General features: G+C 29.8%; 1 protein-coding gene across 1 annotated transcript; it reads right to left on the reverse strand.

Moving 5' to 3' along the window:
* Positions 1-8,051: 8,051 nt before the first annotated feature.
* Positions 8,052-12,127, reverse strand: LOC114193776 (WAT1-related protein At4g08290-like). Its single transcript, XM_028083708.2, has 7 exons — positions 11,827-12,127; positions 10,915-10,977; positions 10,499-10,615; positions 9,211-9,454; positions 8,928-9,086; positions 8,618-8,769; positions 8,052-8,513 (listed from the first exon to the last, which is right to left on the reverse strand). The coding sequence occupies exons 1-7, from the start codon at positions 12,027-12,029 to the stop codon at positions 8,264-8,266; spliced, it is 1,188 nt and encodes a 395-aa protein (XP_027939509.2). The 5' UTR covers positions 12,030-12,127; the 3' UTR covers positions 8,052-8,263.
* Between the last annotated feature and the right edge of the window lie 3,844 nt (positions 12,128-15,971).

A 15,971-nucleotide genomic window follows, 5' to 3' on the forward strand; every position in this document is an offset into this window, starting at 1 on the left:
TTGCTTTTGTAGGATAATTAAAATCTTAAGGAGGCTTGGAGAGGTGGCACAAATGGAGAGCATAGATGAGGAGGAGTCCATGTGGAAGAGAGAGAAAGAGCAAACCATTCTAGAAACGTCTGGAATAAGGGGACCACATGACTTGGCCAAGAATCCACCTTGAAGGGTTCTAGAAACGTCTAGAACATGGGGCCACTTGTCTTGGCCGAGAATCATCCTTGGAGGCCATGATGTTGCATCATTTAACCTACCTTCTAGATTGTAGGGTTTCTTATTTGCTTTGTAATCCTTTAGAACTTATGTGTGTTTGTTTAGAGACCCCTAAACACTTCTATATAAGGGGTACTCTACTAGATGTAAAAGGATTGATCATTTTAAAGTTAATATACACTTTGTTTTCAACCATTGTGAGAGTATCATCCTTTGGGAGTGAAACTTTGAATCCTTATCTCGAGCTAGACTCAAGTAGCGGCACAGATCCACTAATCTCCAAGGATCCATGGCTTTTGCATCTCCTTGAAGTGGCATGCTTCACTCACAATTTTCATCTCTTGCATTTTTCGTTTTTATGCTTACTTCTTTTTTTACAATTCATTTTTATGCCTTGTTCATCATCATGCTTGTTTCTTGAATCAATCCATTTCTCATCTTATCTAGAGTCTTTAGAAGTGCACCTTCACATCTAGATAGCTTGCTATCTTAATGTCTAGTGGGAATCTTCACTAGACTTTCTTAAGCAACTTTCTTAAGTCTCTTGATAATCTATACCATAAGACTAAATGTAGCCTTTAGCTACTAATCGTGTTTTATACCTTTCAATAGTTCCATCGAACTTGTGTTTAATTGTAAAAACCCATATGCACCCCATTGTTTCCTTCCCTTTTAGTAAAGTCACAAGATCCCAAATGTAATTTTTTTTTCTAAGTTACCATCTCCTCAACCATTACTTTGGTCCATCTAGGATCTGCCAAAGCTTCCTGTACTTTGCTAGGAATAGAGATTAAGAATATTTATCATGGGTTATGCCATTACTTGAACATATTGCTGATTGAATTTTGTTTATGATCCGAGTAAAATTACATTATTTGTTTTGTTCTTAATTCAATTACTATTATTCCAATATCTCCTAATTTGAATTCGATTCTAGTTCTTAAGGGAACAAATTCTAAGGAATGGAAAAAGAAAACAAAAATTGTTCTTGGTTGCATAGATCTTAACCTTGCATTAAGGATTATGAGAAACCCATTTTTCTTATGGGCTCTAGTAACTCTGAAGATAAGAGAGATTATGAGAAATGGGATCACTCAAATTGCGTGAGGATTATGATCCTTAAGCTTGGCATTCCTAAGGTGTTTAAGGGTATTATCTTTGAAGATAACAAGTGCCAAAGATTTCCTTTTTGAATACATTATGAGAATGTCAAATATTGCTTCAACACTTAAGGCACTAAAGCTTGAGATGTTGAAAGGTTTCCTCATACATTTAGTATCGATTTATTTCCTTTATAATTTGGCCAGTTTAACATATCTTATAACTTTTAAAAGGAGAAATGGTCTCTTAATAAACTAATTTCATATTGTTTGCAAGAAGAGGAAATGATGAAGTAAAAAAAGACATAAAGTGCTCATGTTGTGAGCATATTTTAAGACAAGGGCAAAAGAAAGAAAATTTGAGGATCTCAAGAATGAAGGTGTTAAGGGTCCAACACACAAGATATAGAATCAACGTGATAATTGTTTCTTTTACAATAAGATTGGAGACGTAAAGAAGAAATATAGCAATCCAAATGTCATGCTTGACGTGTAAAGAAAGGTATGTTAAAAGATCAATACTAAATTTGATAATACTAACTCTGAAGCATTATGACATTGATGCTTAGGTCACATGTTTATAAATAGGGTTGATCGACTTATGTCAAATGGGATCTTGAATTCAATTGACTTTACAAACCTTGTTATTTATGTTGAACACATTAAAGATAAACAAGACAAAAAAATGAAAAGTCTCAATCTTTGGACAATATTCAAATCATTTAAGGTTGAAATTGAAAATCAACTCAACAAAAGACTTAAGATTGTTAGATCTTACTGTGGTGGTGAATACTATGGTATATATGATGGTTCAAGTACCTAGATGGTATATATGTGGTGGTGAATACTCAATCTTTGGGACCTTTCACCAAGTACCTAGACAAATGTGGAATTGACCCCTAGTAGACCATGTTAGGGTCACCTAGCATGAATGGTGTGGTTGAAACACGAAAGAGAACTATTAAGGATATGGTAAGGAGAATGATGTCATGTAGGAAAAAAATTAATGACAGATCATAATAATGGTAGTTATAAACACTGTAATATAATGTGAATTAATTGTTGCGTTTTTAAGTGCCACTATTTCAGTAAATATAATTTTGCTTAAAACATTGTGACGGTTGCCTCAATTTTCCCTAAAGAAACTGTCATTTTATACAATGTAAAAAATGGCGGTTGTTGTGGTAGTCGCTTGGAACTGTCACATTATACTTTGTGGTGACACGAATTGCAACGGTCATTGAAATTGCACAAGTATAAATTGTGGCAGTTAAAACCGTCACATTTTACGAAAATAGCTATCGTAATTTACTCTATTTGTTGTAGTGAATTATTGCCAAAAGTATTCAATCACATGGAAGTTTCTAAATTTAGTCAAAATATAGTCTCAATTAAAATTAAAAAATTTAATATGCATGTAGATTGAACATCGTGCTAACTAGCTACAATGTAAAAATCTTTACTTTTACTTGATTTAGAGACAAAAAGACATAAATAAACATAAATCATAATGATAGTAAAAAAAGATATTTTATTCTAACTTCAAAATCCATTAAGAAATTATAAAAAAAAAATCAACCTATAGTCTCAACACTCCATGGATGGGGTGATATACATGATGAATTAAAAAAAATGAAAGAAAGAGTGCAAAAAGTAGTGGAAAGAAGGTGGTAGACGTGGTGGATGGCAACTACACAAAATTAGAGTTACTAAACTCCCGTTTCTCTTTCCACTAGGTCTCTTTATATTGAAATTTGACTGAGCTTTGTATCTAGGTTTTCTGTTGTTGAAATCACCTTTTTGATAATGTAATATCCTCCAAATAATTTTTTTAAAGAATCATAATATATCACTTATCTTTTTGGCAATTATCAATATATACAAAGATTTGGAAAAATTTACCTAATTTTAAAAAGATTTGGCAAATATTATCTCTTGATATTTACTTGTATAATTAAATAAATAAATTATTTAAGAATATCTAACAAAATTTTCAACAATTAATTTTTGCCCAAGTTTCTTATTATAAATCCCAAGCCTAAATTTATTCTCGTGCTAGACAAGGTCACTAACAAGCCACCATCGTTCGTTGTAGCTTATATCTATCAAGCCTCGCCATTGTTGGTGGAGGCGTTGCACGATCTCTTCTATAGTTGAAAGATGTTGATGTTGCTATTATGGTTGAGTGGTGATTACAACTATGGTGGTCTAGTGGCAAATAGTTGCTCGGATTTTTCGACATTGCGCGTGGAGGATGGTTGAGTTATGGGTTGGATAGAACGCGGTCTTCGACATGTGCGATGGTTGATGATGTTCAGTAGTGCTATGGTGAAGCTGACAATGGTGGCGTGATCTCTGAAAGATGCATGGAAGAGTTGCTCTACTGGTTGCAACATGGTCTACGTTCTGGCAGGTGAGAAAGGAGAAGATTGAGATGAGGTGGCAACCTGTGATTGGTAGGATTGTGAAATGGTTGGATGATGGACACATGGCAAGTCCTAATTGGTGCATATGTGTGTGGTAGGATAATGACATATGGCATTTTGACGATCTCGTTGCTGAAAAAGGAGTTGTATAAGTAAATTAGGGGGTGTAGGACAAATATTTCTAGAATTTGTTGATTTTTTCCTTATTTTGGAGGTGTTTTGTAACTTTGATAAATTTATTCTCACATCTTGAATGAGCTTAAACTTAATTTTAACTACATTAACAAACATTAGAATATCCAAAAATATTTTACGTGACTAAAAAGCTATTTTCAATATGTTTTTCTTTTAGAAGCTAAAAAATCTAATTATCACAAATCCTAAGGTGTGAGTATGGATCTGAATAGAGTTTGGGTAGTAGTCATAATCTACTATAATATTGAATGTTTATGCATATGAATCATGTAGCATTTTTAGGGGGGAAATTACTATGTTGTGTGTTTTACTAGGTGTATTGACTATAGTGATAAAGATTAATTGATGAGAAACGATAGATTTTTTGTACAATATCATGCCCTTTTCTTTTTTCTTTTTTTCTTTTTAAAAACTTATGGATGCACCATAATTTTATTTGATCGAAGATGAGGTCTCTTTGTCTTACAAATTGTCGGTGACTCACTTACTACTACTAAGCTAAGGTCAAATTATTATGATTTGTATTTGTACACGACTATTTGTAAGACCGGTGGAAATTAATTAAATTAATAATTAATTAATTAATAAATGTGGGAGGGAGAAGCTTTAATGGCATTAAATGTTAATTGGTATGACATGGAAAAGTACTAGCTTAAATGGTTGAAAGTACTTGGTTGTGTGTGAAAGGACTTGGGTTCAAGTCTTATGTTTGCCAATTTTGTGCTATTTATTTGCTATTATTTTTGATAATATATATTTTGCCTAATGAGTGATAGTATAATCATAGTATTTTGATAGTTATCACTAAATATGAGTTGGTTGAGTGGTTGTGAAATGAATTGGCATTGGTATGGTCATGGGTTCAAACCTTAGGGGACATAGAGTAGACTTTGGTATGGATTGTGTCATTGTTGATTTTATACTCGAATTTTTGGTAGCCCATATGAATAGGAAGCGTGGAATTAATAGTGGTTATTTATGAGTACAGTTTTTGAATTTTCTCGCGTTTTGGGAAAAGATTTAATAATAAATGAGGAAACGATTCTATTTTATTTTATTCTAGTGTAATTTATTTTACTTTAAGTAATATCCTACCAGGATGTTACACTATTGCTATGTTTGGATAATTTTATGTGGATTAAGAGTTTTCGTTCTTCATGGTATTCCACCTTGCCAGATATTTTTCTATTCTTGGTTTCATTATTCATTTGATTTTCATTTTGGTTGGAACATTTTAAGTTGGTCTTGCTTTTAGAAAATTTTTAATTACATCCTAACTTTTGAAGAAGTATCTGATATAAGTCCTTTTAAAAACAAAATTACTAACTTTGTTAAAGGCATGTCAGGTATCAATATGTATTTTTTTTAATTTATTTTTAAGTTTAATTTATCTTTTTCAAAAACCTTTGTTGTTAAGAGTCAGGTTATTGTGTGACACTGCCACATATCAGTGTCAGTATCGAGTGTCACGTGCCATTCTCTTTGATTCAATTTAGTCATAATATTTTGTTATTTGTATAAATATATTATAGTAATATATATATATATATATATATATATATATATATATATATATTAAAATTTATAGGTAAAAGTTTTGATTACAAAAACATGTGTTAATAATATACAATAATGTAACATGTTAAAAAATCATTTTTAATAAAAATATATCAGTATAATAACACTTGTGCAAATAATAAAATTTGGTCTCAATTTCGAGAGAGACAATATTGCTCCATTTTGAGAAAAAAATGGACTAAATTGAATCAAAAGATATATACAAAAACTAAATGGAAATCAGGACAATGACATTTGACATTGACACATGACATTGTCAAGGACATGACACATGATAACAAAATTTTTTGCAAAAAAATAACTAAAAAAAAATCACGTATTGAGACATGACATGCCATTACTAATAAACTTTTCTTTTAAATGACATAATTAAGACACTTTTTCAAAACTTATGACAATTGACATTTTTTAAAGGTTAAAATACCTTTTTGGTTCCAATTTTCATCAAGTTTTGTCAAATAAGTCATAATTTTGTTTTTATGTTCAAATAGGTCTCAATTTTCGTCAATTTTGTTCAATTTGGTCCTTTTTGCTAACACCATTTAAATTATTAACGACTATGAACAATGACTATCATGTGTCACTTCGTGTTTTTTTTTAAGTTTTTAAAAGTTTTTCTAAATATCCACGTGTCATATGTCAAAGTTAATGTTCTATATTCAATTTGGTCCTTATATTTATTATTTTTATTCAATTTAGTCCCAATTTTGTTTAAAATTGACCAATTTTATTCTTCATATTCATTAACTCCTCCAAGCAAATAAAATTATGGGTGGGTGATGCTAATGACAGAAACTTGGGTTGGGCCAAGGATTATTACAGGGTGGACGGAAACAACTGCAACCCAAAGAGTGAGTGCTCACCGACTAATCACAAGCACACAACCTTGAATTCCGGCCTATGGAGACAGTTGTGCTCCATCAATTTGAAATTCTAACTATAATATTATATGTTTTTGCAATTTATTTATTTAATGTATTATGTAAAAAATATTAAATTTTGATTGAATTTATTATAAAACTAAAGAATTTATATTAAAGATAATTGTAAAATTAAATAATTTGTATAATTGTTTTTGTTATATAAATAATTTTTTGTTATAAACAATTATTTCATTTTAAAAAGATAGTTATTAAAAAGATAAAATTAGAAAACATTTTTAATATTACGAGTAATTATTTGAATTTAAATGTAGTTATTAAAGGGTAAAATTGAAAAAGAAAATGTAAACAACAGAATGATCAATCTTTATTGGGTGTGTCAAATGGGTTGTGGCCATGGGTCAACCTATCAAAATGAATCGGGTTAAATTGAAATTTTATATTCCATTTTGGTCTAATCTCTCTAGTCAACCAAATTGATAGGTCAAAGGCCAACGGACTAGGACATTTGACATGTCAAAAAAATGTAATATAATTAGGTTAAAATGAGTATATTCATTCATTTTTAAAGTTTGAAGGTCAAAATATGTCAAAGTTTCAAATAGATACAAATTCTAATTTCGGGTCAAGTTTAGGAACCAAAAAGATATATAACCCTTCTTTAAATGTGGATTGAGATGAATTCGATTTACTTAACCCATAAGTTAAACAGATTTGAGTAAGGTTAAATATGGGTTAACCCATAACTCACCAATAACAATATTTTATTAGATTTTTTTCTAATTTATTATTATAACTATTTTCTACTTTTAATTATATAAGTTCACAATTTGATATTTAACATTAGAATGTTATTTAATGATGTTTGAAGAGTTTGATGTTTAGCTTTTTTGTTTGTTTGTCATGTTATATATAAGTTATATAAGTTGATACTTTAATTTTCAACTACTTTTTAATAATACTCGAAGAATTAGGTGAACACTTTGATTCGAGTTATAGAAAAATTGAATCAATTCACTTTCATTGTACTATAATAAATATATATAACATAAATTATAAAAATAAAATATTTGTAACTGGTTCAACCTACCGTAATGAGTGGAGCTGGGTTTGAAAATTCCCGACTCATTAAAAAGTAAATTGTGTTGAGCTTATCTTTTTCTAACTCAATCTATGATGAACCAATCCGTGTAAGTCACATCAACTCAGGTTAGCACCTATATTATGTATAAATAATATATATATATATATATATATATATATATATATATATATATATATATATATATATATATATATTTCTTATTATAGATCGAGTTAACGGACCAAGTCTAACCATTAACCTAATGGTATTTTGCTTTGAACGGAACAACGAAGTAATTTAAATCATGTTTCCCTAATGATAATAGCCTAAATGTACGGTCTTTAATAAAATAAAAAATAATTTAATTATCAAATTAAATATATAGTACTTTAATTATTTGTAGTAGGCTGTGAATGATGAAGTTTGGATTACAGCAGAATAAAAGTATTTAGTTCAACAATAAAATAATTGTTTTCAAGTTTTATCTTGATCTCATATTTGAATATGAGTATCTTTGGTTTGAATCAGATGTGATTAGTGAGAATAAGTTTGAAACAGAGGTCTAATGTATGAGTGGTTTAATATTTCAAAAGAAACCTATTTTGGATAAAATTGAAAGATATAAACTCATATGGTAGGTGAATCCCAGAATTGGAATAAAACCATCGAAATGGGGAAACATTGGAGAAAACAAGTAACGTCACAAGTCACAATACATGAAATGATGATGGAGTACTACTATTACTACTGTTACTAATATTAAGGTCCGCTTAGATTGACAGTGATCGCTCACTGTTGCTGGTTCTCTATAGTCACTGTTCTTCCTTCTTCCATGTCGTGGTTTTTGTCTCCAATTATGACCAATTGAGGTTTGTTATCATTGTTGTCTTCACTTCTGAGTACACTAAGTGGTAGCTGTTTCTGGCGTTGCAGGGTCACCTTTTCAGGGGACGCTGCCATCAAATTCTTTTTCTGTTCCTTAGATTTTCCCCACACAACTAGGTAAAGTCCTACTACCACCACAACTCCTCCTATAATGCTGATACAATAACACACCAAATTCATCACATAGGTCAAAAACAAGTTCATGTTCTCAAAGAATAATTAAAATTGTTTTGTAAAGATAAAGAAAATATAGGGTACCTTCCAAGGTGGAGTTTCTCCGAGAGGACTATGCAGGCCAAGGCTGTGACTATGATCATACGCAGGGGATTAAATGCAGTCACAAACACTGGCCCTGTGGTTTTAATAACCATGCCTTGCACGTAAAATTGGATTGCTGATGTTACTATTCCCTGCATATTTTGAAAACTTGTTAACAAAGAAAAAAACTAATGTTTAGAATGTGAAAACTATGATTATTAGCTTCCAAGCACACTCTTAAGGGTGGTTTTTGTATGACAAAAAAAATTAACTTGTGTTGGGCCTTTGAGCCCAAACAATTTGTACTAACCGAATATGCATAAGCAAGAAGCCTAGAATCCCAGCCCACAGACCAGACATGGGTATTGCGCTCCATGAAGATTGTAAGTACACCGCTTTGAAGGGCACCCAAAAAGCATACCCAAGTTGCTAGGGACATCTCTGCTGGGTACTTTTTCAATGTTATAGTCTGCACATAATATTCAAATCATGCATAAGTTTCAGCATAATCATTTTTCTATCTCTAACTAACATGTGACTTTGTTTAAATTAAATGAAAAAAGTATACATATGATGTGAATGAAGTTAATTACTTGTAATATGTAGAAAGCAGAGAAGCCAGCACAGCCAATGAGGAGAAAACATGCACCAGTGAGCCAATGAGTTCCAGAAGGGTCGTTCACATTCTCAGGCTGGCCAACGTTGGTGGCTGATGAGCCTGCAATGTTAATGATAGGACCTTTGTACAGTGTCATTAGAAAAGCACCTCCCAGAGAAACCACAGTGCCAATCATTTTTGCTAAGCATCCAAACTCTTTAAGCTTCATACGCTCCAATCTGCCCAAATCAAATTAATACATCGTTTTAGTTAGCTTGATTTTCCATTATAATTGATTTATAACATTTATATTAAAACTACTTTTTTTTTTCTCTTTCTTAATAAAATGATTTTCTTTTGCGTTTCAAAAAAAAAAAAAATACTACGAAAAGTTTCATGTTGGAGATGATTTTACTATTAATTATGTTGCTTTCAATTTGATTAGGTCAATAATGAATATGAAAACATTTAAGATACAAATATGGATTAAATTTGATCATTTAGGCCAAGAAATTAGTTGTTGTGATAAAATGTTGAAGTACAATTTTAGTTTCAAGACATTCGAATGATTTGATAGGAAGATATTTATTATAACAGTTATACCTAAAATTGGACATACAAAACCTAACAACATGGATAGAATTTACCATATCAAGAAAAGAGGCATAACAACATCAATACAATAACAAATCGACTATAACTTATAAACTAATGCTATTAATGACTATTAATTATGTTTTCTGCGTACTGTTAAGAAAAAAAAAACATTTTAATTATTATTAGTTTATTTCCTGTTACGGATTTTGGGTTTCTCCTAATTCATCGAGTCATGGATCAATTTTATTTATTTACATATATATATATATATATATATATATATATATATATATATATATATATATATATATATATATATATATTTAAGATATAATAAGCAAGCATCGTTATCAACTAATTCATATATATTTTTTTCCTTTTCTTTTTCCTCATGCAAAAGACACTATAGATTAATTAATGGGTTTGGTGAAGAGATTAAGAAGATGACACGCATTAACGGGATGTTTGAATGCGATGACATCGACTTATCACTACATATACTTGGTGTAAATTAAATATACAATAATCACCAACCCCATGCTCTTAGTAGTGGAATCTACGAAGGATATTCACTGGTACGTGTTTGGTTTATGTTAATGTTATGCTCTTTTGTATGCATCAAGCAACTAATCATTTAATTAATTCACTAATTAATTAACATGTGACACGGCTAATATCTTACATACCTGAAAATGATTGCTAGTACGAAGGTAAGGGAGGGTACGGAATTCATCACTGCAGATGCAAATGATGCTGAGGTGTACTTCATTCCCAAGAAGGTGAAGCATTGATCTAGTATTATCCTGTAATCAATAAATAACAATTTTAAATTAGTTTATTCATAATTAAATTAATATTTTTTTTAAAAATATATATCACTTAATTTCCTATAGATTATTATTTTGGTAAATAACATAATAAGGACTAATTTAGTATTTATTCTTTTATAAATTTGATTATATAAAAATATATTAGATAGACGATAATGATGCTAATTTCATGAAATTATTATTTTGATGCAAATTAGTATTTCTGATAAAAACATGAAAATAAACATTAGGTCATTTGAAATATGGTAGGTAAGTGGAATAGATGACGTTACTCGACAAAAGCCACTGCCATAAGCTCTGAAAATATCCGAACTGTCATCTTCGGCCTAACTTTCCTGCAAATTAAAATAAAAATGGATAAAGACTTTAGTTAATTAGCAACTCCAGTTATTTTACTGTAATTTTTATATTATAGATTTATGAATGATAAATTTTGCTTGCTTTTAAGAAATGAAAAAACGTTAATGATATAGTTATAAAATTTAATATAGTGTGACATTGCATATTATTTGTTTTTTAATTTTTATGTTGTAAACAAGTGTAGTAAAATAAATTATTAACATTTAATCTTTCAACAGTAATTAAGGAGCAGAAGATTCACAATAATGCTTCTTTCACAGGATGATTTTATAGTGAAATGTGAAAGATGATTTGTCTCTTCCACCAATGAAGTTATAGTTTAAGTATGAGTTAAATTTAATGTACTTTTAACTTATTTTCTAATTTTCTAAAAAAAAGAAGTAAGTGTTTGTTTTCTTAAGAAAAAACTCTTGGAAACAATGCATCATTTAGAAGCATTCAAATTCAACATTGTGTGAGAGTTGAATAAAAACATTTATATCTCACATTTTAAAATTAAAAGGAAAAAGTTGTTTCTTTCAAGAGAAAGTAATGATCTAACTTTCTAGTTTGTGTATGTGCACTAAATTAAAAACAGAAAAACTAGATAACACAAAACCAGAACCCACCATTGACGAGAACAACGAAAAAGGTGGCTGGAGTATCATGTTGATGAAACGAAAAACATATCCTAAAATTTCTATTATGGAACAAGCAAAACATGCATATATTTTTGAATGCAAAATGTTAGGTATTGCAAGATGCAAGATGCAAAAGCAAATATGTGGTTAAAATGATCTAACAATAGTTTGATGTTAGGTATTGGAAAACAAGAAGAGAGAAACCTTTCAAGAAAAAATGCGAATGGACCAAGAGCCACAGTAGCGATGATATTGCGATAAACAACAAAAGCATAATGGCTCATGCCCTTGTTGAGAGCATCCATGGTGATAAGGTACATGCCAGCAGAACCAAATTGCAAGCTCAATATTATCAGATATGCTTTTGCATTGCATAACCACTCATAAAACTTCTTACAACATTCCATTGCACTTCAATCTATAATCTTTCTCTTTCTCTCTCTCTCTCAAGGTTTCTATTGTTTTTCTAGTATTGTGTCGGATGACTATGTTTTTGTGTGGTGCTGAATGCAAGAACCACGTTACGCTTCTCAGTATTTATACACAAACATGTTGCTTAATTACTAGTTAAATGATTTGTTTATTGCTTAATCGAAAATCCACTACGACAAAAATTGCGTGATGACTACAGAGTTTACTTTCCATGAAGTTGTGTGGCACAAGAGAGAAATAACTAATAAATAGTTCGTAGGGTTCGAACTTTATTTCAAAGAAAAAAAAAAAAACCATTGGTGTGAAAAGATGTGTTCCTTTTCATGTTTATTTTTTTATTTTTCTTCTTCTCTTCATGCAATGATGATGGCCAAGTTAACGCAAACACTTCATTTTTGGAAGCTTTAATGAACTCTCCCAACTTTAAGATATTTTTTTGTCGTATTGCAGCACAAACATAGTTGTGGGTTGATTGATAATACTATATCGGTACTCATTTGTTTTTTTATTAATTAATCAATACTTTCGAATTACATAGGAATTTCTCTGCCTTGACTCTTTGATTTCTCATATCGTTCCTACACACCTGATCCACGTCAAAAATATTTACAATGTTTACAATCATCCTATACTTGTTCAATAAAACTTCAACGAACCTTACTAGTGCAAAAGAAGGTATTCATGTCCCAAGTCTCTGCATAGTATCTGATGAAAAAAAAGAAAAATGCGCGAGTAATTGAAAATAACAAAATTTCCGGAGTGACGTAAATGGGAGCTAAGGACATCCCTCATAAATTTTAATGTTTTTTTTTTCCGAGCAATTTATTCTTCTTCATTTCTCTTTTTCGCGATTACAGCGTTTTTTATTTCTTCTCTGATCCTGGTGGCAACCCTCTTTGCCCTCTTTGTGACTGCATACAAAGATTTTGTTCTTTCGTCTCTATGAGTGATTTTGCTATTGGGAGTTTTCTAGTCTAAACTTCAATTTTTCTTTTGAAATTGATATCATGATTGTTTTTTAAATCTCAATCACTACAACGTACAAGTATTTCCGTTGAATTGTTGTTGCTTACCCTTGCTATTGTATTCATATTATTTACATATTTAAATTTTGAATATTGAAATTAATTGTTAAATGTTTAATTTTAATTATTGAATGCTTGAAATCAAAAGTTAAAATATAAAAATAGTCAAAATGAGAGGGAGTAAATGATTATTTTTAATACGTATGAGTGACTTAATAATTAAATCAATAGTTTGTTTACAATTTTAGAGATTAAATTATAGGTAATTTGTACAATATATTGTAAAATAAATATAGGAAAATGACATTGATGTTATTTTTCAGGTATGGCATGGAAGCGGAAAGAGCAAACCAAGTAGATACAGGTTGACATAGATACTCATTCTTTGTACTACAAAATTTTAACATTCCCAACATTGAGGTGGTAATGAATTGCTATTGCCACTAAATGGAGGGATTGCAACATTTCTGACACAAGAATGTGTGTTCGAAAAGCATAAAGAATACATTCCTTGTATCAAATATAAAAGGTCTGGATGCATTTTCGTGCCAGTTAGTTGAATGATTCTTTGCAAGTTAATTTTGGACAATTCTTATAATGACACAAATTTGTTTTTATAATTTTATTGTCTCATTTTTTATTTGCGTTGCAAGAAATAAGACTAGTAGCCCAAGAGAAGAAGAAATTGAGTGATGCACTCCACCTACTAATGTGAACAGGTTATGCATTGTTGGGCAACGACTCATAAAGGTTCAAGTAGAGGTGGCAGGGATAGAGTTTGTAGAAGGATGCTCACATCAAAGTATATGGGAAGATGACATTACAATCTGCACATATCATAGTTGATGAAAATCATAATTCCAAATATACATATTACTACTAGGGATGACAACGGGGTAGGGTGAGAACGAGTTTTGCTATCCCATACCTATCTCCACACAAAAAATTCACCCCCATCCCCATACCCAAACTCAACGAGTATCCAATTTTTGTCTCATCCCTATCCCCACCGGATAACAAGTATAATCTCGTACTCATACCCGTACCCGTTTTCTTACTACTTTAATATTAATTTTAATTAATTTTTATAAAATAATAAAAAGTTACGGTAAAGGAAATATGATATTATAAAATATTCATATTAGGAAGATGGTTGTTTATTCGGTATCAAATACTTTGAAATAAATTATAATTGTTTACATTTTAGATTAGAATACCAAATAAAATTTCATGAGAACCAAAATATTTATTAAATTTCCAAACATTAATGAAACCTTGTTGATAAAATTTAAAAATATTTTTAAACAAATATAAAACGAAAAAAAATCAAATTAAAATATATTTTAAATGTTTGTTTACTTCAATTTTTTAAATTATAATGAATCTCTTTTTTATACACTAATAAAAGTTATAATACACCACTTGATCAAAATGACGCAAAGAACAAATAATAAACATAATAATAAAATTTTAACATAGATCTTGTATCTTTTGAACTCCAATATATGTTGGATGGTATTATAAAAATATTCATGGCAATTACATTAAATTTTTATATTGTAGTAAATAAAAATTATTTATACAATTATAGTGAAAAAATTAAAGTATGATTATAATGAGTTAGAAAATAAAAAATAATTATATAAAATATATCGAAATAGTATTTTACATGATGAAAATAAACAAAAAATAAAAATATTAAAAAATTAACAAATGTGTGTCTTATAAAAAATTTGGAGATTATTGAAAGGAATCGCACAAAGAAAAACAAATGTATAATTAAGGGTATGATAAGATGAAAAATATTTTAGAGATCTAAGAAAACTTTTCAAATATCAACATATATACTCAATAATTGAGAAATAACAAATAACAAAAAATGTTTAGCGAAACAAAAGAGTTCTTCACATGAAAGGTTTATGCTATTAAATAATAAAATTGAGTGTATTAAAGATTCTCGTGTGAAAGTAAAATATACAATAAATAAAAATTAAAAAATAATAGAAATATTCAAATGTTAGAAATAATTTTTTTTTAATTGACATACATCATTTTAACATAATTACATAAAGGTTATGATAAGATAAAAAATATATTGGAGATGTGAATGAGTTTCATAACAAACCAAATAATTAAAAGAAATAAAAAATAGAAAGTATATATATATATATATATATATATATGGTTATTTAATTAATTGTAAATATTTTAATAATTTAAACGAGGATGGAGATATGGCGGGGATATGTATATTCCCATCCCCATACCCAATTGAAAAAATCGGGGATTCCTCATACCCATACCCAGTCAATGCGGGGATTCCCTATCAAAACAGGGACGGGTTCGAGCAATACCCACAGGGGTGGGTTTATTTGCCATCTCTAACTACCATTGTTATTTCTCGATTTCATAAGACTCATAATTAGGCTTAGATATATGTCACATGATTGCTTAGTTGAAAATGTCACACAAGGCTAATATTTTCCTCGTGCTCGAGACAATATTTTGATAACGGTAGGAAGACCAAAGATTATTTAGATCCTCCACCATCGAGAAATGACAACTCTTTAAGTGATAATGCCTTGTATAAACTAGAGATGCAATTTAATAATTGAATCAAATTCGATAGTCCTTGTAGTAAGAGTTTGATCAAAAGTAGGAGTCCTTTGCTCGTTCTCAACAACATATTCGTGGAACAACTTATGAAATTCTTGAGTAGTAGATGACCCTAAGAAAGTAAAGACAAGATGACCAAATCATTGGATGACATAAAATTAAAATGCACTATACGACCATGGGAAAAATACAAGTATTAGGCGAATAGGAAAAACTAGACGAGTAGAGCAACAATGCATCAAAAGAAATAAAAGATGAATGTACAAAAAGAAACAA

The sequence above is a fragment of the Vigna unguiculata genome, chromosome 8 (assembly GCF_037176805.1).
Source record: "Vigna unguiculata cultivar grain cowpea cultivar isolate G323 ecotype 2 chromosome 8, ASM3717680v1, whole genome shotgun sequence".
Lineage (NCBI taxonomy): Eukaryota > Viridiplantae > Streptophyta > Magnoliopsida > Fabales > Fabaceae > Vigna > Vigna unguiculata.

Coding starts and splice junctions, on each gene's coding strand:
- LOC114193776 (XM_028083708.2), bottom strand. CDS start 12,029: ATGGAATGTTGTAAGAAGTTTTATGAGTGGTTATGCAATGCAAAAGCA. Junction 10,616..10,914: donor ATGGCAGTGGCTTTTGTCGA/GTAACGTCATCT, acceptor TATTGATTACAG/GATAATACTAGATCAATGCT. Junction 8,514..8,617: donor GAGAAACTCCACCTTGGAAG/GTACCCTATATT, acceptor TTATTGTATCAG/CATTATAGGAGGAGTTGTGG.